General features: G+C 41.2%; 1 protein-coding gene across 1 annotated transcript in view; it reads right to left on the bottom strand.

Annotated features, from left to right (window-relative positions):
- Positions 1–23,052, bottom strand: part of FAM184A (family with sequence similarity 184 member A) — a 153,062-nt gene that overhangs the window by 119,954 nt on the left and 10,056 nt on the right. The window contains exons 2-3 of the mRNA XM_060030033.1: positions 9,693–9,772; positions 4,436–4,664 (exon numbers count right to left, since the gene is read on the bottom strand). Coding sequence (XP_059886016.1) covers positions 4,436–4,552 — 117 coding nt within the window. The 5' untranslated portion in view covers positions 4,553–4,664; positions 9,693–9,772. The remainder of the gene's footprint in view (positions 1–4,435; positions 4,665–9,692; positions 9,773–23,052) is intronic.

Genomic DNA, 23,052 nt, shown 5'->3' with positions numbered 1-23,052 from the left:
ATTGCTCCTGAGCTCTAAAGAGAGCAATGTAATTGATCTAAGTTGCTCTTGCTTCACAGATACCAACTGTTTCTCATTATCAACATTTCCTTAAGCAGAAAAAAAAGCTCACCATCCAAAGACGATTCTAAACTACAATTGGCCAAATCTGCGGGCGTATTTGCCCTTTGACAATTATCTTCTGATAGACTGAAACATTTAAGTAAATGCAGACACATGATTCATCTAAAAAGCCTTGTTTGACATTCTGTCAGTATAAGGAATGACTCATTACATCCTGAAAATGGCACGCTAGGTATGTTTTATCCTCCTACATCGCTCAGCAGGATTTATTCTCCCCTTAACTACGTAACCAATGAAAGATACTGATGGAATTCGAAGAAGACTCCGGATCATATTGGGTAAATACGGTACTGTACTTTATACAGTTACAGTAAAGCCTCGTGGAGCCTTGGCAGATGCACGAGAGCAAAACTAAAGTGATTTATTATTGTGCCGTAAAAGAAGTAAATCCTAATTTGTTCTGTGCTGGCTTACCCCAAAAGGGTAGCGGGGGGCAAGTCCCATAAACCCAGCTTTGCTGTCGGGTTTAATTTAGTTTAAATTAACGTCACCGGCGTTGCTCCAAAGTTTGAACGGTTACAGGAGGTAAGCCTCTGGCTGTTGCTTCCCCAAAACAGCCCCCTTTCAACTCGCCCCGGGCGCAGGGCGCGCAGTCTCCCAACCGGGCAGGTGGGCCCCGCGCGGCGTCTCCGCAGTGCCCACCCCGCAGCCGCTCCCTTACCTTGGTGAGCTGGGCGATTTTCTTGCTCATTTTCAGGTGCAAGTCCTGGCTGTAGTCCATGCAGTGCCCCGCCTGCTGCGCGGCGGCCGGCGAGGGCGCGAATTTGGCCGCCCCAGCCGCCGAGCCGCCGTAATAGTGCTGCTGCCAGCTCATGCCCGGGGTCGCCATCTTCCCAGCAGACCCCGGCCGGGGCACCGGTGCCCGCACTCGGGGTGCGGCCCGCCGAGCAACGGCGACGGGGGCGCAGGAGCCGGGGCGGCCGCTTCCGGACCCGACACCCGGTGCCCGCCAGCCGCGGCCGCCCGCGCCACCCCGCCCGCGAACCCCGAGTCACCGCCGTCCAGGGACGGGGCTGCCCCGCCGGCCCGAAGCTGCGGGTGACACCGGCGCGGGGCAGATGCCCAGGGTGCGGCGGCGGCCCCGGGCCCTATCCGCTCTCACCCTCTCTTCAGCTCGCGCCTGGCGAGGGGAGACGTGGGCAGCGTGGCCCCGCAGGTCCCGCTCCCACCCGACACCCAGAGGGACAGCCGCCTAGGGAGGTGCGGAGGGAGGAGGAGACTGGGCGGGCTGCTGCGGGGGGAGGCGGGGACCTGGAGGAGGACGCGGGAGCCGCGGAGCCGCCGTTACCAGGGCTCGCGGAGCGCGCGGGGTGGCGACGTCATTTCCCCGCAGCCAAGCTCCGCCCCGCGCCGTCGCCTGCCCCGCAGCCCGGCAACCGGCACGGGTTCCTCTTGCGGGGCTCGCAGCCAGTGTCTACCACTGCGGCGGGGAGCCCCGAGCTCCGGCCGGCTCGTGGTAAGCCCCGTGTGCCGCGCGTGCCAGAAAAAACTGGGCCGTGGTCACCTTCGGTGTGTAGAGCGCGTGCCGATTTACCGAGCCTTTCCACGTGCATCATCGCGTGCGCGGGGCCCAAGTGGCTCTTCCCCAAGAAAAGCGGCAAACTCACATCCCGCTCCCTCCCAACAATGGCCTCAGCACCGGAGACGTGCGTAATGAAGTCGCGGGGAATCCGATACCCCCTACCCAGAACCTTCCTTTCAAACTCACACAAACATGATTGTTAAGAGTGTCTTAGGCTGACCGACTACGTGCCAGGCACTGGTCCCTCATTCAACACCAAGTGTCTATGTGGAGAGAACACATTTCATCAGTCAATTGGTATAGCATTGCACCACTACTTCTTCCCAGTCTAATGGAGCCCCAGACAATTATATATGAAATCTACTTGGCTGCAAGTAAAGGGGAAAACAGAAGCTGAACAAGATGTCCTTAAGGATTTGGAGCTGGGCTAAAATGTGTCATTACTTGTGCATTTTCACCTTACTAAATGTGTTATTTCCTACTAATTTTCTCCTAACATCTCTACTTCTGCAGGTCAAATAATTTTTTTTAACGTACTGTCCTCTGTTGAAGTAAATCAGTCATTTTAGAGCATTGTCTGAATCCTCTCCTGTTATAATATGTAATTTCTCTTTAGCATGCAACTAACCACCATATAAATCTGATATTATTAACAAATCCGATTGGGGGCCATATTAAAGTATTTGTGACAAAATCTAAACCTACAAGATGAAGGTCAAATAGGATCTTGAAATACTTCTGGAACTGCTGGAATTCCAGAAAGGAATTTTGAAATTGGCTACCTCTTTTCCCAGATGCTAAGTACTCAGCCTTCCCTCTAACAGAACTTTCAGAAAATAAGTTGTCTAGTTCCAAGGTCCTGAATGGAGCAGATGGCCAGAAACAAATACCATGCAAATTTTGCTCCCTTCTTAAGCTCTAATGATTAAATGAAATTAAAGAGAATTAGAAGGTGAGTTATTTCATCAAATTCTAGGCATGGAATATTCACAATCATTTTAGAACCCTCGTGTCCTTTATATTCTATGCAGAAGTGTGTGTGCTCCAAATGCTCCTAAGTTTCCCTAGATTTTTATAGCTAACTTTTGCTAGGGCAAAGAAGGTGTTTTTTCTTTTTGTCTCTATGATATAGTGGAAAGAATATAGGACTGGAAATAAGACCAACATGTAGCCTCAACTGAGTCACCAATCTTGTTCATCCCTCAAGTGCATCCTCTGCAGAGTGTTATCAGCCCCTTCCCGGTCTAACTTGGGAGTTAAAGGTTGCAACTCTGGTCCACTAGTAGTTCACTCTGAACCCCATCACAAGAGTTCCTGCCATTGCTATACAGCATAGCCCAGGAGGAGCCTTTTCCTAAATACTCTGCTCAATAGACACCCAGTGTCATTCCATGAATCAGATAGTTCTACCTGACCACAGTGGGCTAAAACAGGTCATCTGATACAGAATTCTATTTAATTATGAATGATACATAGAAATATAAAGTCTAATATAATACACTCATAATCCCATCACTCAGAATCACACTTTTTAAAAATTCAGTAAAGAAGTTGTGCAATAAGAGAGAAAAGAGGAAAAGCTAGTTAGGCAAGAAATCTTTGTTTAGCACCTGTATCTCCCGTGAGATGGTTTATGCAGAAATATTTCTCAAAAGCCTATTGTGTGCCAGGTGCTGAGGCTGCAGTGATGACTAAGAATCAGTCTCTGTTAGCAGTCTAGTGGGAAAGACAGACAAGTAATAAGGTGCAATACAGTGTGGTAAGTGTTAATTAAAGGAACTCACAAGAGGGGCCCTTAACCCAGCCTTGGAGTGTTGAGAAGGCTTCACACACGTGAAAAGGTCCTGTCTGAATGGACTCCTGAAGGATGAGTTCTTCGGATTACGAGAGATAGTAGATGTGGACTGCTGGCTCTGAGGACAGCAAGGGCAAAGCCCTGGGGATGAGGGACAGCATAACCCATTTAGGGAACAGCAAGTGGTATGATATGGCTGAAGCAAAGGGTTTGATGGGATGTCGAAATATGAGGCAGAGTATGTAGCAAGATTATTCGGGAAGGAGAACTTATTTGCCTTGATAAAGAGGTTGGGACTTTATTCTAAAGGCAATAAAGACCCACTGAAGGGCTTTAAGTAGGTGACTGAAATAATCACATTCACAGTTTAGTAACGTTAACTCTTGTGACTGTGGAAAATGGGTTACATGGGCAACTTTGTAGACATGGAGACTAGTTAGCTGGGAGGCTATTGCACTTACTCAGGTAAGAGAGGATGGACCAGTGACCTAAAATATGGCAGTGAGAATAAAAGAAATGGATGGATCTGAAACAACCATAAGTTAAAATAGAAAGGACACTGGGGCTGAGGAGGAGAGAGTAGTCAGGGGCTCCCCCTGAGACAGGGACTGGAGAAGGAGGAAGAGGTGGGGGAAGGTGATAAGTTCAAGGTAGAACGTGTTATCTTTGAGATGCCTGTGGAACGCCTAAGTGGAGATTTCAGTTGCAATTGAATATAGAATAGGAGAGGTAATAAGAGTAATCACATTTAGCACAGGGAGATCAGCACCATGCTCTGTGACCACCTAGAGGGGTGGGATAGGGAGGGTGGGAGGGAGACGCAAGAGGGAGGAGATATGGGGATATATGTATATGTATAGCTGATTCACTTTGTTATAAAGCAGAAACTAACACACCATTGTAAAACAATTATACTCCAATAAAGATGTTAAAAAAAAAAGACAAAAAAGAGTAATCAAATTTGAATACAACAAGAGAAGGTAAGCATTGCTTACGTGAGAAGACCAGAAGCCATCGGTATGTGAAAAGAAGCATCTGTCTAGGTGGGTTGTCATCCATGACATGATAGAACTTATCCTTGAGAAGTAGTTGTAATCCATAGATGGAAGCATCAGGCCCAAGGGAATGATACCTGAGAAGTGGGCTTTTAATGCAGAATTTGGGCACAGCAGGAGTAGAGGCTGATGCAGGGGAACAGTCACTGAAAGCAAGTAGAGGAATGAGCTGGAAGTAAAAATAATTGTGAGGATTAGAGCTGGAACAGAACTTCAAGTCTCTTATTTTACACATATTAAAGATTAGAAATGTTGAGTTGCACAGATTTTAAAAACCAGTTAGAGCTAGATTATGACCTAGATATTTTAAACCCCAGTTCTCTCTGGTTTACCAAACAATAGTTTAAAGCTGTTTATCAGAGAATCTCTGTTCTGGTATTCTTTAACTAGACATTTCTTATGCTAATATTTCCATACACTGATCTTTCAACTATGATTTATATTTGCAATGATGTCGCACAGGCTTGCAAATCCCCTACACACTTTCTGAATTGTTAGAAATGGTGGGAGGAGGGAAGAAGAAAGTGGTAGTGGTCACTGTAAAGACCAATTAATGATGAAGCTAATGAGGCTCACGTGATTCCTTCCAGGATGTGTCCTCACGAGTGATACCATGATTATAAAATTTAGTAAAAATTTATAAAGATAACATTTTTTGTATTTTTCCATTAAACTTCCCAAATTGTGTATACTTCAGGCTCCAGGAAACCTAGATTAACCCCAGGCAGCAGTACCTAAAGTTAAGAAGTAAAATGAGGACTGGAATGGAATATTACTCAACCATAAAAAGAATGAAATAATGCCATTTGCAGCAACATGGATGGACCTAGAAATTATCATATTATGTGAAGTAAGACAGAGAAAGACAAATATCATATGATATCACTTGTATATGGAATCTAAAATAATGATACAAATGAACTTATTTACGAAACAGAAACAGACTCACAGACATAGAAAACAAATTTATGGTTCCCAAAGGGGATAGTGGGGGGAAGGGGATAAATTAGGAGTTTTGGATTAACATATGCACACTACTATATGTAAAATAGGTAAACAACAAGGACCTACTGTATAGTGCAAGGAACTATCTTCGATATTTTGTAATAACCTATAATGGAAAAGAATCTAAAAATATATATATATATTATTTTTCAGAAGAATTTCGTATGTATTTTATATATATGTATAACTGAATCACTTTGCTGTATACCTGAAACTAACACAACATTGTAAATTAGCTATACTTCAAATTTTTTAAATGGTAAAATTTTTTTTAAAATGAGGATCAAGATGCATACTCAAAACTTAGTGGACCAAAACCCCAGGCAACAAAAGAAAGAACAGGTAAATTGGACTTCATCAAAATTTAAAACTTTTGTGCATGAAAGGACTTCACCAACAGGGTCAAAAGGCAACCCATAGAGAAAATATTTGCAAATTATATATCTGGTAAGGGATTAATATCCAGAACTTATGAAGAACTATAACTCAACAATAACAAAACAACACAACTGCAAAATAGGACTTGAATAGACATTTCTCCAAAGAATATATACAAATGGTCACTAAGCACATGAAAAGATGCTCAAGGGCTTCCCTGGTGGCGCAGTGGTTGAGAGTCCGTCTGCCAATGCAGGGGACACGGGTTCGTGCCCCGGTCCGGGAAGATCCCACATGCTGTGGAGCGGCTGGGCCCATGAGCCATGGCCGCTGAGCCTGCACGTCCGGAGCCTGTGCTCCGCAACGGGAGAGGCCACAACAGTGAGAGGCCCGCGTACCACGAAAAAAAAATGGTATTAAATATCTACAAAAATGCATGACAAGTGGGGTTGGCCAGGTGATCTCCAAGGAACCTTTTGTTCTCATCTGCATCACATTGTTAAGCCTCTTGGGAACATTCAGTACTTGAATGGGACTTAATCTAAGGTCATGCAACAAGGCTTAGTTGCATAAGGAACTCAGAATCAATAGAGACTGTCTACCAGCAACTGAACTCCAGAGGAATCAATAAACACAGTAGATCTGTGTAAGACGTCACACAAATACAGAAAATATTTTGCGTTAAACATTTTTCAGATGACCACTCTTCTCTTAATGCAAGGCTCCAAGTATAATTGGAAAGAGTATCAGAATCCTGATAGTCCAGCCCTGATTGTGCCACTAAGCTACCTCTTTTTTTTTTCATCTTTATAGCAAAGACATTGCCCAAATGATCTTGAGGGTTTCTTATATTTCTCACATATTACATGGTGAATTACCTTGTATTTTTAGAACATAATTTTGTTACATTTATTTGGATATACCACAAATCAATCATGTCCCAACCTTCACTTTCACCTTTTAACACACCCAAAGCATGGTACACAGTATAATCCTAAATCAGGTTTCTAATCTGTCCAGATAAATCCAGATGGCTACAAGCTGGTAGACAGCACCATAAATGAGTTTGATTGTCATTCATTGATGTCTTGCTATGTGCTTCCTTCTCTTTTTAACCTCTTTGTTATTTTTTTTCCTTCCCCTTGAGCTCAGAAAACTAATCTCTGTCACATCAATCAACTGAAAATAGTATTGAATACCTTCTAAAGGGCACAATCCATAACAAATGTTTAATAACTGTTTGTTTCTGAATTTTAGTTGACTTCATCCACCAAAAATATTATTAGTTTTTCCTTTATTAACAAAGCCAAATTTTTCTATAAACATCATGATCAACCAGCAGCTAACTGGTTTATCAACCTGCTTTGTGTGAGTTTCTCTGAAAGCAGAGACTGAATCAGGTAATTTACCTGGTAGGTGATTGTGGGAGCCAGAGAAATTGACAAAGATAAGAAGGAAAAGCCATTAGAAGATACATTATTGATCTGACTACCACTTTGATCAATTGGGACTCAATCTCACTAAGGACTCTCTGAGGAACCATGTAGAATGCATATCAAAATTTTCCCTGCTGGGACAGAAGGCTGACATATTTATCCACTATATCGCTTCACTCATTGGTTGAGGGTGGCTCTCAGAGGAATTAACTTCCCTGTGTGTCTGGTCATTCAGTATGGGTTTAGCTCCTGGGGCTTTGGAGAGAGCTGTGAGTTAGCAGCAGGCACTTGGGTACCGTGGCCTGTGTAGGAACTGTCCAGCACCTCTGCAGCTGAAATCAAAGGAAGTGGCACAGTACGCCAAAACTATCTGCTGTAGCCTATGACTTGCACCTTTCAGATACATTTTTTGCCGTGTGTAAAGTCCATTCTACCACCGGTTCTTTAAGGTCACGGCCAGCTGCTAATTTTCAAAAGGAGTTAAGGCAAGAGAGTTAGTGTAGCAAGCAGATGTCCCTTGCTGCAACTGGTCCAAAGGCCATAACACATTCATCAGGTTCCTTCTCCACCACCCATTTTACATTCCTTATTACCCTTAGCAAACACTTCTGCTGATATAAGTTATTTGCTTGGTGGGGAGACCCAGGCCTTCAACCTTGAGGAGTTTAAGCTTTGCCCATGTCAGGCTGAGGTTGCTACAATTTTTCATGCAGTGCTATCACCAAGCATGGAAGGATAAGGTGAATCCCAGTGAATCTGTTGCGATCTAGAAAGACTCCTCCTTTTCTCCATTATTTACCAAAAATCCTAGGTGCTCATGATAATTGGATCAATTACCCTACCAGTATAAAAAGTGGCCTTTCTTTAAGTGCTGATCTTCTGGAATAAAGAGCCAAAGTGAACCGGTGGTAGTCACAGCTATAGGTTTTGTGAGACTCTTACTATGTCCCCTACTAGAAGTGATTTTCTTTCTCCCACCTTTAGCAGTAACCAAGACTTAAAAATGTCATAAAGCCTAGGGACATGGGAATAGGAAGCACAAATTCTGCAAGTATTTCTGTTACTGGGTATGATGGTGAGAGGAGCCATTCCTACTTCCCCTCCTTGGTTCCCAGACTCATGTATTTTAGCTGTTGGTACCCAGCACCCTATATCGGTCATTGGCTAAACGCATATACCACATCCTGTAGGACAACTCTCAACCATGCAGGATGTTGTCCCAAACTAACCTTAGCTTTCAGATAATAATCCTGAAAGATACACTATAAGCAAGGAAGCCAAGCACATATCCAGAATAGGAGATGCTTCCGGTAGGGATGAACTGCTTCCTCCTCTGTGGGGTGGGGGTGGGGAGATCTGATGTAACAAACTCGCCACTAAGTGCTTGGCTGTGTCCTTGAGGATTGATACCCTTCCCAATGCTTAGTACTGGTCTTTGTCGCTGACAAGTCAGAACTTCTGCAGAAGCAGTAGCTATGTCAGTTTGGTGAGAAGCAGCCAATACTATTAGGGCCATGTATAGTCTCTATACCTGCCAATAAGGCTACTATATTCATGGGTTCATCGCACTAGCACTGAGATGTCAAGAAAAGAAGCTGGCTTAACCTAAATGGGAGGAAAGTCCAAAAGGGAGGGGATATCTGTATGCGTATGGCTGATTCATTTTGTTTTGCAGTGGAGGCTAACACAACATTGTAAAGCAACCATACTCCAATAAAATTAATTTAAAAAAAAGAATAGAGGCTGGCTGACATTTACCTGAGGAGAATCCTGTCTGTGTGGTTTTTAAGAGCCTACTCAGTGAAAGATGCTTTATGATAGACGTTAGTGTGAGCCATACAGCTGTGCATATTTGTTTCTATTCCTTTAGGTACTTACATATGCCTTTTCCTCAAATCTCTTTATACTAAATATTATGATCTTGCTCATTCTAGGCCTCTGACAAATCAGCCTAATAATTCACAACTGCACAAGAGAGCATATATAACCTTAGGTTAGGCTAGTTCTTCCTCCATACACCCAGTGCCTATTCCATGCTCTGAGCACTGTGAGAGTTTCTCTTCATCACTGTCTTTTAGGGCTACCTGTGAATGGGGTATAGTGCAATAGCAGACCATTTGCACCTGTACCAACGTATTGAGCCAAGCCATCTTTAAAATAGGCTCTGATTTTTTTCTTCCTCTATCACTTGGTCACAGGGAACATCCCACGAAGCCATGGATGTGGACTGATAGAGACTCACTGATGCAACAGAGGATAGTGACATGAGAATCTGACTACCTGTTTATAAAATTTACTTGTGCCTCCTGGACTTTCTCAGGCCCCATCCTGTATGTACCATTTCTATCATATGATGAATTGCTGCTGTGCAAGCTCACCTTGTAACTTAGATGTTTTGACATTTCCAGTTGCAGTCACTTGATGTCACATGGTCATGTTTTCAGTCTGTACTAGGACCCTGGAATATAACAGAAACTGTTTTTCAAACACTGGGTGGTTCCCTGTAGCAATAGTCATGTCTTGACTCAGATTCTCAGATCTCTGAGTTGCCACTCTTTTGTTAAGTATCTCTAGCACCACTGAATCTGTAGGGTCACGTAGTCCTAGATACAAGGAAGCTTGTACCACTGCCTGAAGCTGCCATAGAGTCTTCTCTTGCTTTGGACCCTACTTGTAATTGGAAAATTTCTGAGTCACTCAATAAATGGTTTGGAACAGTATACCCCATGTGGTATCTGCTGCCTCCAAAATTAAGGACCAAATTTGTGCTGTACCTCTTTCTAAATGTTAGGAATACAAAGTTCAATAACTAAGTATATCCATCCTAGTTATGCACTCGGAAATTGGGAGAGTAACCATAAGATGGCCTGCAAGCCTACTGGAGATGCCTTGTACCAGGACTCCATTTATCCCCTGACCTCCTTAAGCTCCCACTTTACTGACGGGGCCATGTTGGCATTTAGGTTCCCTGTTATCAGTGTCACCTTAAATGCTGTATCTAACAGCCCTTGAAAGGTTTGGGTAAAAGGTCATAGGCTTTTTTAGGGGAAGAACTGAAGAGTTAATGTATCTATTTATAATGGAGTTTCAGGGTCTTTCCTCAAGAGGGATCAGGCTTCCCCCTCAGGCAGTGGGTCTGGGTCTGAGAACTATCTCAGATATGGAAACTCAACAAAGGATTATGATTTTCTATTATGGTTGCTGATCTTCGCCTGCTACTCACCTGCTTTTAATTTTTTCTGAATATGAAAGTCAAGTAATACTTTTGCAGGCTGACTATCTATCTTATCCCTAGGAACATAAAGGTCTATTAGCAATTACTCCAAATCCCTGGGTCCAGGCACCCTGGTTACCCTTCTAATCTTATTGCCTATTATAGTAATTATGCCTTTGATGTTTAAGTACAGCTACTTGGCCTTTAATATCATGGAATTTTTTCAATCCCATTGACTCTAGGGAACCCAATTCTGTGGCAGCCTTTTATTCCATGAACCCTGGTTCATAGACAACAATGACACTGAGATTTTAAAAAATGCTAGTGCATTTCTTATTGCCCTAGTGAAGGGAGTATTCTGGGAAACATAGTCAAAGAGTGGGTCTCACATAAAAAGCTCATTCTAATATGCTACCTCCTTGAGCCTTCTGACCTGTTCCTCTATACTCTGATGGCAGTTCTGGCATCTCTAAGTCATTGTCTTGTCCAAGCTTCCAAGCACCATCTTAGCAGTGTGTTGGGACAAGCTCCAGGGACAATTGAAAGGATGTTAAATCCTGTGTCATGTTATATTTTCCAATAAACTCTCCCCTATTGACCCTTATATCCCACTCACTATTCAATTTAACACTTTTTAATCTATTCCCATAGATCTTTCCCTCATTCCTGTCAGTACATACTAACCAGATACTGTAATGCTTTCATGGTTATTTCTTCCCATAGCAGAGACTGTACCTCCCTCTTACCATATTCTAGGTCCTGACTCACATTATCAATCTGAAAGCAAGTGGAGGAGTCAGTGGAGGGGATCCCAAGGAGGACGGCATCATCTTGTACGTCCTTCCTCTCAGGGAGATGTTTATCCTCTTGAGGCAAGGGGAGACTGCTGTCCTCTAGCCATTGGGAGGAGACTGGCTTCTACAGCCTCCATGACTCAAGAGCATCCAGGGTTTAAGGTCCTCACTGATGCCTACATTCCAGGTGTTGGGGTCCCGGTCTTTCTCTCTCAAAGCTGTCACTTGAGCAGGGAGACCCTCATGTTCATTCTCCTTTGCCATTGTGTCACTCTTAATATTAAATTCGGAACCTGGCTTTCAGCACAGCCTGCCCTTTTGCCACAGGATCTCCTTACTGTCTGTCACGGAGGACTCTGATTTTCACAGAATGCCATGAGTTGATAGTTGGCTGGACTGAACTTATCTCTCTTTTCCTTTAAATCATTCTTCAAGGCTTCTAAGGCAGTTTACAAGAGCCATCCAATTTCACTCCATGTGTAAATACCATTGCCCCTTTTCATGCCAGTATTAGAGATACTGGATAAGCAAATCTCCCTCTTCTTCTACATCCTATCCCCCACAGTTGAGAGTTTGGTATTTATGCCAGAGGTATGGACATTACAAATACCACCAGCAATGGAGTTTTTGTTTCCATCTAACTGGTGAATAAATCATTTTCAGAATACTATCCTGAGGTCTGCTTTCTAGGGTTATATCTGGTATTACTGTCTTAGTTTGGGGGTCCCTCAAAAGCGAGCCTGAAGGACTTGAGTTTAGGTAATTAATTTTCTGGATGACTCCAGAAAATAGGAGGGAAGTGAGTAAGCTTATTGAGAGAAGGAAGATGAAAAAGTCAGTGAATGGGAGAAAATATTTACTAATCATATATCTGATAAGGGGTTAATATCCAAAATATATTTTTAAAAAAAGCTCATACAACTCAAAAGTTAAAAAAAAAAAGCAAAAACAAACCAATTCAATTTTAAAAGTGGGCAGAGGATCTGAATAGATGTTTTTACAAATAAGACATGCAGGTGGCAAACAGCAACATGAAAAGTTGCTCAACATCACTAATCATCAGGGAAATGCAAATCAAAACCACAGTGAGATATCACCTTACACCTCTTAGGATGGCTATTTTCAGAAAAACAAGAGATAACAAATGTTGTCCAGGATGTGGAGAAAAGGGAACTCTTGTGCATTGTTAGTGGGAATGTAAACTGGTGTAGTCACTGTGGAAAACAGTATGGCATTTCCTCAAAAATTTAAAAATAGAACTACCATATGATCCAGCAATTCCACTTCTGGGTATTTATCCAAAGAAAACAAAAATACTAACTCGAAAAGATATATGCACCCTATGTTCACTGCAGCGTTATTTACGCTAGCCAAGACATGGAAACAACCTAAGTGTCCATCAAATGATGACCAGATAAAGAAAATGTGACGTAATACTATTCAGCCACAAAAAAAGAATGAAATCTTGCTATTTGTAACAACATGGATGGATCTCGAGGGCATTATGCTAAGTAAAATAAGTCAGACATAGGAAGACAAATACCATATGATCTCACTTAGATTCTAAAAAAATAAAATAAAATAACCAAGCCAATAGATACAAAGAACAGATTGGTGATTGCCAGAGGGGAGGGGTAGGGGTGGGCAAAATGGGTGAAGGTGGTGAAAAGGTACAAACTTCCAGTTATAGAATAAATAAGTCATGGAGATGTAATATACAGCTTGGCGACTACATTTAATAATACTATTTGCATTACACGTTTTAAAGTTGCCGAGAGAAATAAAATAGAAGAAACTATTGATCCATGATACAACATGAATGCATCACAAAATAATTATGCTGAGTGAAAGAAGCCAAAAAGAGTGTGTACTACATGACTCCATTCACATAAAGTTCTGGGAAATGCAAAGTAATATGTAGGGACAGAAGATAGATCAGTGGTAGCCTGGGGAGGAGATGGGGTTGTGAAGGGGAGAAGCAGGAGGAGGGAGGGGATTATAAATGAGCAAGACATAGCTTTTAGGAATGACAGATATGTTCATTATCTTGACTGAGGTGATGGTTTCATAGGTACATAACTATAGCAAAACATCAGATTCTATACTTTAAATGTGTGCAATATATTTTTGGTCAATTATAACCCAAAGAAGTTAAAAAAAGAAAAAGAGCAGTACTTCTTTTTAATCATATACAATTCTCAATTAATTTTGTTTATTACTTCCAACCAGTGCGCCTGGTCAATCTAACCATCAGCTTGCATGCCCCTTCTGAGCTAGACTGAGTGTTTTTAACAAATGAAATCGGCTTCTCAAGTCCATGTTTCTCCAAGATCTCTGACACACAATAAGTGAAAGAAGAATTTTTGTCTTGCTACCAAACCAAAAACCTCTAAGAATCTTAAACATACAAGTAGCACTTAGGTGTTAAGTATTTTTTTAAAAAGGCACATAGAATGACCCAATTTTACATATTATATTAATTCTCAGTAGAAAAATCTAATAATTATATATCAAATCTTATTTCCCCTACTGACTTCTATTATAATATACTTGGAATAAGTTAACATATTTTTTAAAAAGCATAGCATATTCTTTATCTCAAAGTCTTTTTTACAGTTTTCCTGTACTCATCAAGTCAGTAAAATAAGCCAAATCTATCATTTCATACCCAGCTTTAACTCTTAACAACCCTAGTGAGTATTTTGTTATAGGTAAGGGTGTTAGAAAAGCAATAAGAAAAGAATTTGAGTTGGAGAACTATAGAAACCTCATAAAGGTCAATCTCCCTGAAGAATCCATTCTATAAACATATATGTCCCAAGTTTTCTTGGCCTCATATGAATCTTCTTGAGCTATCCCATTCCATAATCATCAGTATTGTATATATACCTGGTATATCTCACCAAATCTCACATTTATGAATTAACTACTACTGGGCTTAAAGAAAGCCTGGATAGATTTCAATAACTCTTCATAAGGATAAGTTTTGCGAGTCATGTCACCTGACTTTATGTACACTTAAACATTCATCAACTATTAATTGCTATGAGGTGGAACAGGAGTAAAAAGTTATTATTTTAAAAGGTCAGTAAATTAAACTGAAAAGTGAAAGACCTGGGTATCATCCAGAAACCTACAGGGTGTTACTGTTTCCTTGAGGTATGAAGAGCCAAATGCAACTATCAGGACAACCCATGGTATACCCGAGAACATATGGTGAAATAAATCATGTTTACTATGATACAGTAATTTTTGATGAAATAAATTATGTTTATTACACTGTAAAAAAAAAGAACTTTTCTAAGAGAGTAATTCTCAACAGTTCTCATCACAAGAAAAATATTTGTAACTATGCATGGTGACAGACATTAACTAGGCTTATTGTGGTGATCATGTTGCAATATATACAAATAGTGTACCATGTTGCACACCTGAAAGTAATATGATGTTGTATGTCAATTATACCTCAGTAAAAAGAAAGAAAGAAAGGGAGGAAGGTAGGGAGGGAGGGAGGAAGTAAGGGAAAGGGAAAGAAAGAGGGAAAGAAAGAAAGGAAGGAAGGAGGGAGGGAGGGAAGGAAGGAAGAGAGGAAGGGGAAAGAAATAAAGGAAGGAAGGGAAGAAAGAAAGAAAGAAAAGAAAGAAAGAAAGAAAGAAAGAAAGAAAGAAAGAAAGAAAGAAAGAAAGAAAGAAAGAAAGAAAGAAAGAAAGAAAGGAAAAGAAAGACTGGATAAAGTCAATGAAAGCTATGCTATTGAGCTAACTACTACCACTGAGGAGAACAGAGCTCAAGTTTCTGAGGATCCTCTGAAGAACCTTGTGGAATACACCTCAGAATTATTCCTCCAATGAATGGGAGGCTGAAGCATTTATCCCCTGGCTTCCATGCCCCGTTGTTTGAAGCATACCTGGGGGGCATTTCTTCCTTACATTTTGAGCTTTTCCTGCACACTGTATAAGCTCCCACTGCTTCAGAGAAAGACTTGGAAAAGAAAGCCAGAGAGATGAAGAGGGCACTTGGGATGGGACTCTGTCAGCATGCATAGGAAAATCCACTACTCCTGCAGCGAAAATCAAAGGTGGGCTGAGTGGACACAGCGCAGGTTACTAAGAGCATTTGCTTCATCACCAAAGCCAGTTCCACACACCAGTAAGTGGTCTCCTAGTCTCCTTGAATTAATATTCCAGTTTTATAAGCCGCATCCATTCTTACCAGAATAACCTCTGTCTACTCGAAGTCACTGAGTGAGAGAAGAAACAATCTATGTACATTTTATAAAGTTAGTGCTGAGGTCAGGAAAGATCATTGCTCCTAGGAGTTGTGTGATGGTGTGACTTCCTGTCAGGTGTCTGTGTGTGTGTGTGTTAACCTGTGTTAAGATATCGGGGGAAGAGCGTTAAGCAGATTATCAGTTGTCCAATCTCTTGCTCCAGGCTCAAAACTCCAGTGTCCAGGAGATAGAATTTTGCTTCACTTTTCATGACAGTCTCTGGGAGGGCCTCTCCCAGAGAAGATATTAAAATATCTAGATGAGAAATAATACAGGTTTTTGTATTGTGTGGTGAACTTCTGGTCCACATTCCATCGTTCCAGAGAACGGGAAGAATAGGAAGAAAGAAGGGTAGTGTTTAAGAGTATCATTAGCATCGTGTCTGAATCTTGGCTGAGATTCAGTGTGGGAGAGACAGCACTTTGGGTAGATGTTTGGATACATATTTATCTCCCTCTGCCCCCCACACTTGCTCCTCTCAGGTCCTGGCCTGTCCTTGGCATTGGTAGATATGGGCTGGTCTCCAGGCAGCCCAGCCAAGTTCATAGCTTAGACACAAAGCAGTAGATTTGGGTACATACTACTCAAAGCTCCCTCTCTTTTCTCATTTGAAGAGTTGATGTGTCACCCTAGGGGGATGAGAAACGGAGTTAAAAAGAAGGAATGAAGGGAGTACAGAGTAGGGGCCAGAAGAGACAATAATTAGAAGAGTCCAGATTTAGAGAAATTATATTTAAAGGAGTATTTGGGTCAGAACAATGATGACATTATCTTCCATCCTTTCCCTCCAGCGGTTCACACTGTTCTCTCACACCTCTGCCTCATGACTGATTTTATTTACAACTTGAAAAGTGCTACTTCCTTTTTCAAAAAGGCTTATTCACTTAAGTAAAAGAGCTTAGCTTTCAATTCTTCACCACTTTTCCTCTTTCTTCTTCCTGTCCTACTCTCCAGTTTCTCAGGCTACCTTTATAAAAAGAGCAATTGAAAGCAAAGACTGGAGCTTCCCTGGTGGCACAGTGGTTGAGAGTCTGCCTGCCGATGCAGGGGACACGGGTTCGTGCCCCGGTCCGGGAAGATCCCACATGCCGCGGAGCGGCTGGGCCCCTGAGCCATGGCCGCCGAGCCTGCGCGTCTGGAGCCTGTGCTCCGCAACGGGAGAGGCCACAACAATAAGAGGCCCGCGAACCGCCAAAAAAAAAAAAAAAAAAAAGCGAAGACTGAAACAATTTGAGAGCCATCACAACGAACGCCTGTAAAACAAGTTTAACATATTGACACTGAATTTAGAAAATGGAAAACTGAGGTGTCTTCCCTTGAGTTTCATCCAAAAGCAGATCCTGCATTAAGGATTTGGGTACAAGGAGTTTATTTGGGGAGTGATCACGGAAGCAGGGTGAGAGAGGGGGGAAGTGAGACAGAAAATGGAAGGAGACAGGGCAGGATGGTGCATTGTTACTGCAAAGGTTACTGGGGTGAGCAACTGGCCTTCACTACCACTGTGGACTCTCTGGGAGGCTGTGTAAAACACAGTTGAAGTAGTCCCAACAAAGGACAAGGAAGTGGGAGTATTTTCCCATCAGTATCCACTCATTAATGGTTGAAGATGTGCTCCTGGGACTTTAACTCCCTAGGAGCCCTCAGGCAGAGAAATACTTAAGGTAAGGAGTCGCTGGAGGTAAGCAAATTGTCTACCCAAACACAGCTGACCTCTGGGGTGAGCTGAGGGGATGTGAGCAGGGCATTGATGTCAGAGTTGCGTATTTTTGCTTTTTGATGGAGTCTTTAGGATTTTCTATACATGAAACCATGTCATCTGCAAAAAGAGACAATTTTATTTATTCTTCATTTCTGATTTGGATACTTTTATTTCTTTTTTTGCCTGATTGCTCTGGCTAGGACTTTCAGTATTTTTTTAAAAAAATTTAATTTAATTTTGATTCTTTTCTCTTTTTTTAAAAAAAATAATTAATTAATTTATTTTTGGCTGCTTTGGGTCTTCGTTGTTGCACGCAGGCTTTCTCTAGTTGCGGGGGGGGGGCTACTCTTCGTTGCGGTGTGCGGGCTTCTCATTGTGGTGACTTCTCTTGTTGTGGAGCATGAGCTCTAGGCGCGTGGGCTTCAGTAGCTGTGGCTCGTAGGCTCTAGAGAACAGGCTCAGTAGTCGTAGCTCACGGGCTTAGTTGCTCCACGGCATGTGGGATCTTCCTGGACCAGGGCTCGAACCCAGGTCTCCTGCATTGACAGGCAGATTCTTAACCATTACTCCACCAGGGAAGCCCGGACTTTCAGTATTATGTTGAATAGGAGTGGTGAGATTAGGTAACCTTGTCTTGTTCATAACCTTAGAGAAAAAGCTTCCAACCTTTCACCATTTGATATGATGTTAGCTGGGGGCGTGAGGATAGTTAGTTTTAGAAGATTAATTTGAATTTCCAAATATTCTAGATACCATAGCAAGAGAAATGAAGAAAGTATTGGCTTTCAGGACGTGGAATCTATGATGGGACTTAAACCTCTTGAGGGCAAGGATGATGTCTCAGATTTGTATTCCCAGAGTTCAGCATAGTGCCTAATAAATAAGGGGTTGTCAAATAATCTAAAAAAGTAGGAGGACTTCCCTGGTGGAGGACTTCCCTGCGCTCCCAATGTCTGGGGCCCCAGTTTCATCCCTGGTCAGGGAACTAGATCCTGCATGCCACAACTAAGAGCCCACATGCCGCAACGAAGATCCCGCATGCGGCAGCAAAGATCCCACATGCCACAACTGAGACCCGGCATAGCCAAATAAATAAATATTTTTTTAAAAATTAAAAAACTGGGAAAATTTAGTTACCCACAGAGAGTATCCAAATGGTATCACACAGAGAGTATTCCTACAAAGATTCCAAGAATAGAATCTTAACTGTTCAAAGTTTCAAGATGCTAAAACTCACCAGGACTTTCATTATTTCATTTTTTAACAGTGCATGCTTTCAAAATTTTAAATTCCATTTTATTCACTTGTAAAAAGTATATAGGTCTCCACTCAAGTGTAGAGTGCACACTTCTTCCAAAAGAGTACTATGGAAAGAAGGGAAAAGAATAACTTTAGAGTGTAGAAACTGACAAACCCTACCTTAGCCAGATGATCAAGGTGAATATCAACTGTGATACGTCATTTTGATAGCATGTACCATTGATACAATGTGATGAAGTGGCACTTTAGCTCTGTGATTCTCCTCCCTAAAACTCATAAGCCCAGGATAATTATGAGACAAATGTAAGGCAAATCTCAGTAGAGAGATATTCTACAAAATACTCACAAGTACTCCTCGAAACTGTCAAGGTCATAAAAAACAAGGGAAGTCTGAGAAACTGTCACAGCCAATAAGAGCCTAAGGAGACATATCTATTAAACGTAACATGGTATCCTGAATGAAATCCTGGAACAGACTACAGACATTAGGTAAAAACTAAGGAAAACTGAATAAACTATGGACTTTAGTTAATAGTAATGTACCATACATTAATGTTAATAACAGAGGAAACTGGACATGGAATATTGGGAACTCTCCGTACTATCTTCACAATTTTCATGTAAATCTAAAATAGTTCAAAAAAATTATTTTAAAAATATATGGGCTACAAATAGTCAAAACAGAAATATTAGCTTTCTAGTTTCCTGTTTTTCTGATAATTTCCATCTCATACAAAGCTGTTTTTGCCCTTCCAGTAATAGACATACACACAGAAGCATATTCACATCACAGAAATTAATAATAATCTGTAGTTTGACAGTAAATATCAAGTACATTTATTGCCAAGATACATAGTAAGTTAGTTGGTAAACATTAATTTTAATTAACTATGTGTAACTAACCTAAAGGCATCAATCATGAACAGCCAAGTGTCAGTAAGTTACCAATTCTATGATTAAAGAAACTGTACCACTATCCAAGGTGAGAGAATTGTCTTGGATTTTTGGCATGTTTTCTGTAAACTGTCATTTGTGAATTGGATAGTACCAGGAAGAGAAATGCTAAAATCAAACTGACTTATTTTTAAAAAGAACTTATTATATAATAATAGCTACTGTTGTATAGCTATTACTCAGAATGTTACCTTTTGTCTTCTCGTCTGTTTTCTTATGATTTTGGAAAATAGGAAGCCAAGTACTGACAATGCCATTAGGTTGTTTTTACTAGTTCAACTCTTATAATTAGAGGTCATATGAAATATTCAGAGTAAACTCAATATATTTACATAATTGCTTGGCTCTTACTAGCTTTAGAACTAATTAACTGGATGAACTTTGGTAAATTACTTAATCTTTTAGTGTCTCAGTTTTCTCATCTCTAAGAATGATGGCTAGTAATTATCTCATATGACACAAAGTTGTCATGACGATAAGTAATAAGGCATGAAAATTATATGGTAGGTAAGTTATTTTTCAGAGTACTAAAAGTTCTTTGTAAATAAAAACATTCACTGAAAAAAATCTCAGAAGTTATGGTGAATGGGAAAGATTCTGTAAGAGGAAAGATTAGTAACTGGGAGTAACTTTTTCCAAAAATGGGGAAAAAGCCCATTTATATTTATTATACTAATTTATCCAGGTTACTCACTTTATGGAATGTTTCTGTAGGCCATATATTCCTTTCCCAGCTCTCAAGGGAATATAAAAATTTGGGGTTAGATCTTTTATCCTAAACTTGTAAGAAAAGATAATTAATAGGGACTTCCCTGGTGGAACGGTTGTTAAGAATCCGCCTGCCAATGCAGGGGACCCAGGTTCACTCCCTGGTCCAGGAGGATCCTACATGCCGTGGAGCAACTAAGCCCGTGAGCCATAACTACTGAGCCTGTGCTCTAGAGCCCACGAGCCACAACTACTGAGCCCATGTGCTTAGATTCCGTGCTCCACAACGAGAAGCCACTGCAATGAGAATCCTGCACACTGCAACGAAAAGTAGCCCCTGCTTGCCACAACTAGAGAAAGCCCGTGCACAGCAACGAGGACCCAACACAGCCATAAATAAATAAATAAATAAAAATTTAAGATAATTAATATAAATAATTAATTGAAAATACCACTTAACATATAGTAAACATTAAATGTATAAACTGCATATGAAAAATACCGCATGATCTTAATTTGCTAAAGCCTGTAACTTCTCTCATAGATACTCATGTTCATACTACTTTCCTAGGTTGTCATGGTTTATTAATATTAACCCGAATGTAAACTCAAGGTTTCTGAAGCAGAGAAGATTAATATTTGCTTACAGCAAATAACTGTGCCAGTTCTCTTTTGTCCTAATTCTTAACCATACAGCAACATGACAAGAGGTAGATCTAGCATCATCCCACACATATCAGCGTTTGTAATATGGTTAAACACCCTGAAAATATAAATCTGGGCGTTTATGTAGAAAAGGACTGCTGTCTCTCCTCCTATCCTGAAAGATGGGGACAAAAACCTTTTTTCCTTGAGAAGGATCCTAGGTTCTTGCTCTTACCCTTTGAAATATAAATAAATCTCTCCAGGGGAAGATAAGACTAGCATCTCCAGGGGGGGGATTTTATAGCTTCCCCAAAAGTGTTGGGCTGAAATGTGAAATGTAGCATTCCACCACTGCAGGCTACAAGGATAAATTTGATGGGCATATTTTTAAAAGGATGTCATAGATGGAATTTCTGTATTAAGAAGGATGATGGAGTAGAGAATCTCCAAACTTTTCTTCTTTTGAGTTTGTGATATAAATTAAGAAGGCATTGATTTTTTTCCTGCAATTAATAGTCTGAGGAAATTTAAGACAATTCATTAGGTAGCAACATTCTTTACAAATATAAACTGAATTGGAATAAAAGGTCAGTCAGGCCAGGTTCTCCAGAGACCAGAATCAGGAGTTCTGGGAATAAGGTCCAGATCTATGTTTTAATGAGCTCTCCATATAATTCTGTGTATTCTAAAGTTTGAGAAGCACTAACGATGATATGATGATGATGATGGTAATTTTTCATGCAGAGTTTTTGCATGATGCCATAACATTCCTTTTCCTCTTATTTGTGGTTGATATAGGTAGCTCATCTAGACCTTTTGATGCCTTGATACAGGATGGGTGAATTCCCCTTGACACCCTTACTAAATAGTTACTTTTGTCGAATGAGGATGTGGAAGTGGGAGGAACTGGAGAGCTTGCCTAGAGCAGAGTAGAACCATAGCCAGGGACCTAGTGTCTCTTCTTTCTTCTGAAACACTGTTAAATGCTCTATATCCCACCCAGGTTGAGAATTTTTTCTTGAATTTTTTTTAGGATTCTCTATCTACCTTTTCAAATTGTATACTTCTCTTCAAATTGCAGAAACTAGCTGGCTTCCCAGCCCCTCACCATGGATTGGAAATGACATTGCCCTCTGGAGGTTGGGTTGACTTCTATTTTGGAAGGAATCAACCAGGCTTCGATGGATGGATGGTTTGATGGAGAGTGAAGAGAGCCGCTGATCAGTACAAGCTGAGACTCAGTACAAGCTTGGGCACCTTGGGATGCTGCTAGGCTTTCCAATCATCCAGTGCCTGAGTGGAGCTGGAAATGCTAGAACCAACAATCTCTGTTCTCTAGGAAATAGGATTGCTTTCTCCTACTCAGCTTCAAAACTTTTTCTTCCTAGCTTTTGAGGGCACCTATGAGTTGACCCAATACCACAAATCTATATCTATTTCTCACATATTTTCCCAAACAAGCTTTCCTCTGCATCCCACAAAGAAGTTGATTGTGTCCATACCTCCTTGCCTTTCTATTTGGAAAGTTCTTTTTTTTTTAAACTTCTCCCTTCCTGATTTCTCCCTTTTCCCATCTCCTCCATAAGATCTTTCTCGAATATCCTTGGTCTTATATTCTCTGTCTTATATTCTCAATCTCTATAGCACTTATCCTCTGAACCATATGATTTAGCCATTAACTACATGTTGTGCCCCATTATTTGCTCTAGTGTTAATGTGTCTTAGATTTTTTATTCTCCAAATTAAATTATAAGTGTCATGAGACTTTTCACATCTCTCACTTTACAAATACAAAAGCCTGCTCTTAGTAAAGAAATTAAGGTCATAGATTTAGAACTGGTTTTAGCACTTGAGCCTCTGCCCCTCCTCCTATTTAGTTCTATTCTACCAGGTGCTCTGATTCTGGAATATTTTCTCTAAACTCTCTTACTTTTTTTTTTTTTTTTTTTTTTTTTTTTGCGGTACGCGGGCCTCTCACTGTTGTGGCCTCTCCCGTTGCGGAGCACAGGCTCCGGACGCGCAGGCTCAGCGGCCATGGCCCACAGGCCCAGCCGCTCCGCGGCATGTGGGATCTTCCCGGACCGGGGCACGAACCCGTGTCCCCTGCATCGGCAGGCGGACTCTCAACCACTGCGCCACCAGGGAAGCCCTATCTTACATTTTTAAAAATTAATTTTTTATTGGAGTATAGTTG

This window comes from Delphinus delphis, chromosome 14 (assembly GCF_949987515.2).
Source record: "Delphinus delphis chromosome 14, mDelDel1.2, whole genome shotgun sequence".
Taxonomy (NCBI): Eukaryota; Metazoa; Chordata; class Mammalia; order Artiodactyla; family Delphinidae; genus Delphinus; species Delphinus delphis.
Note: the sequence above shows the minus strand (reverse complement) of the source record. Positions and strands in the feature narration are given on the sequence as shown.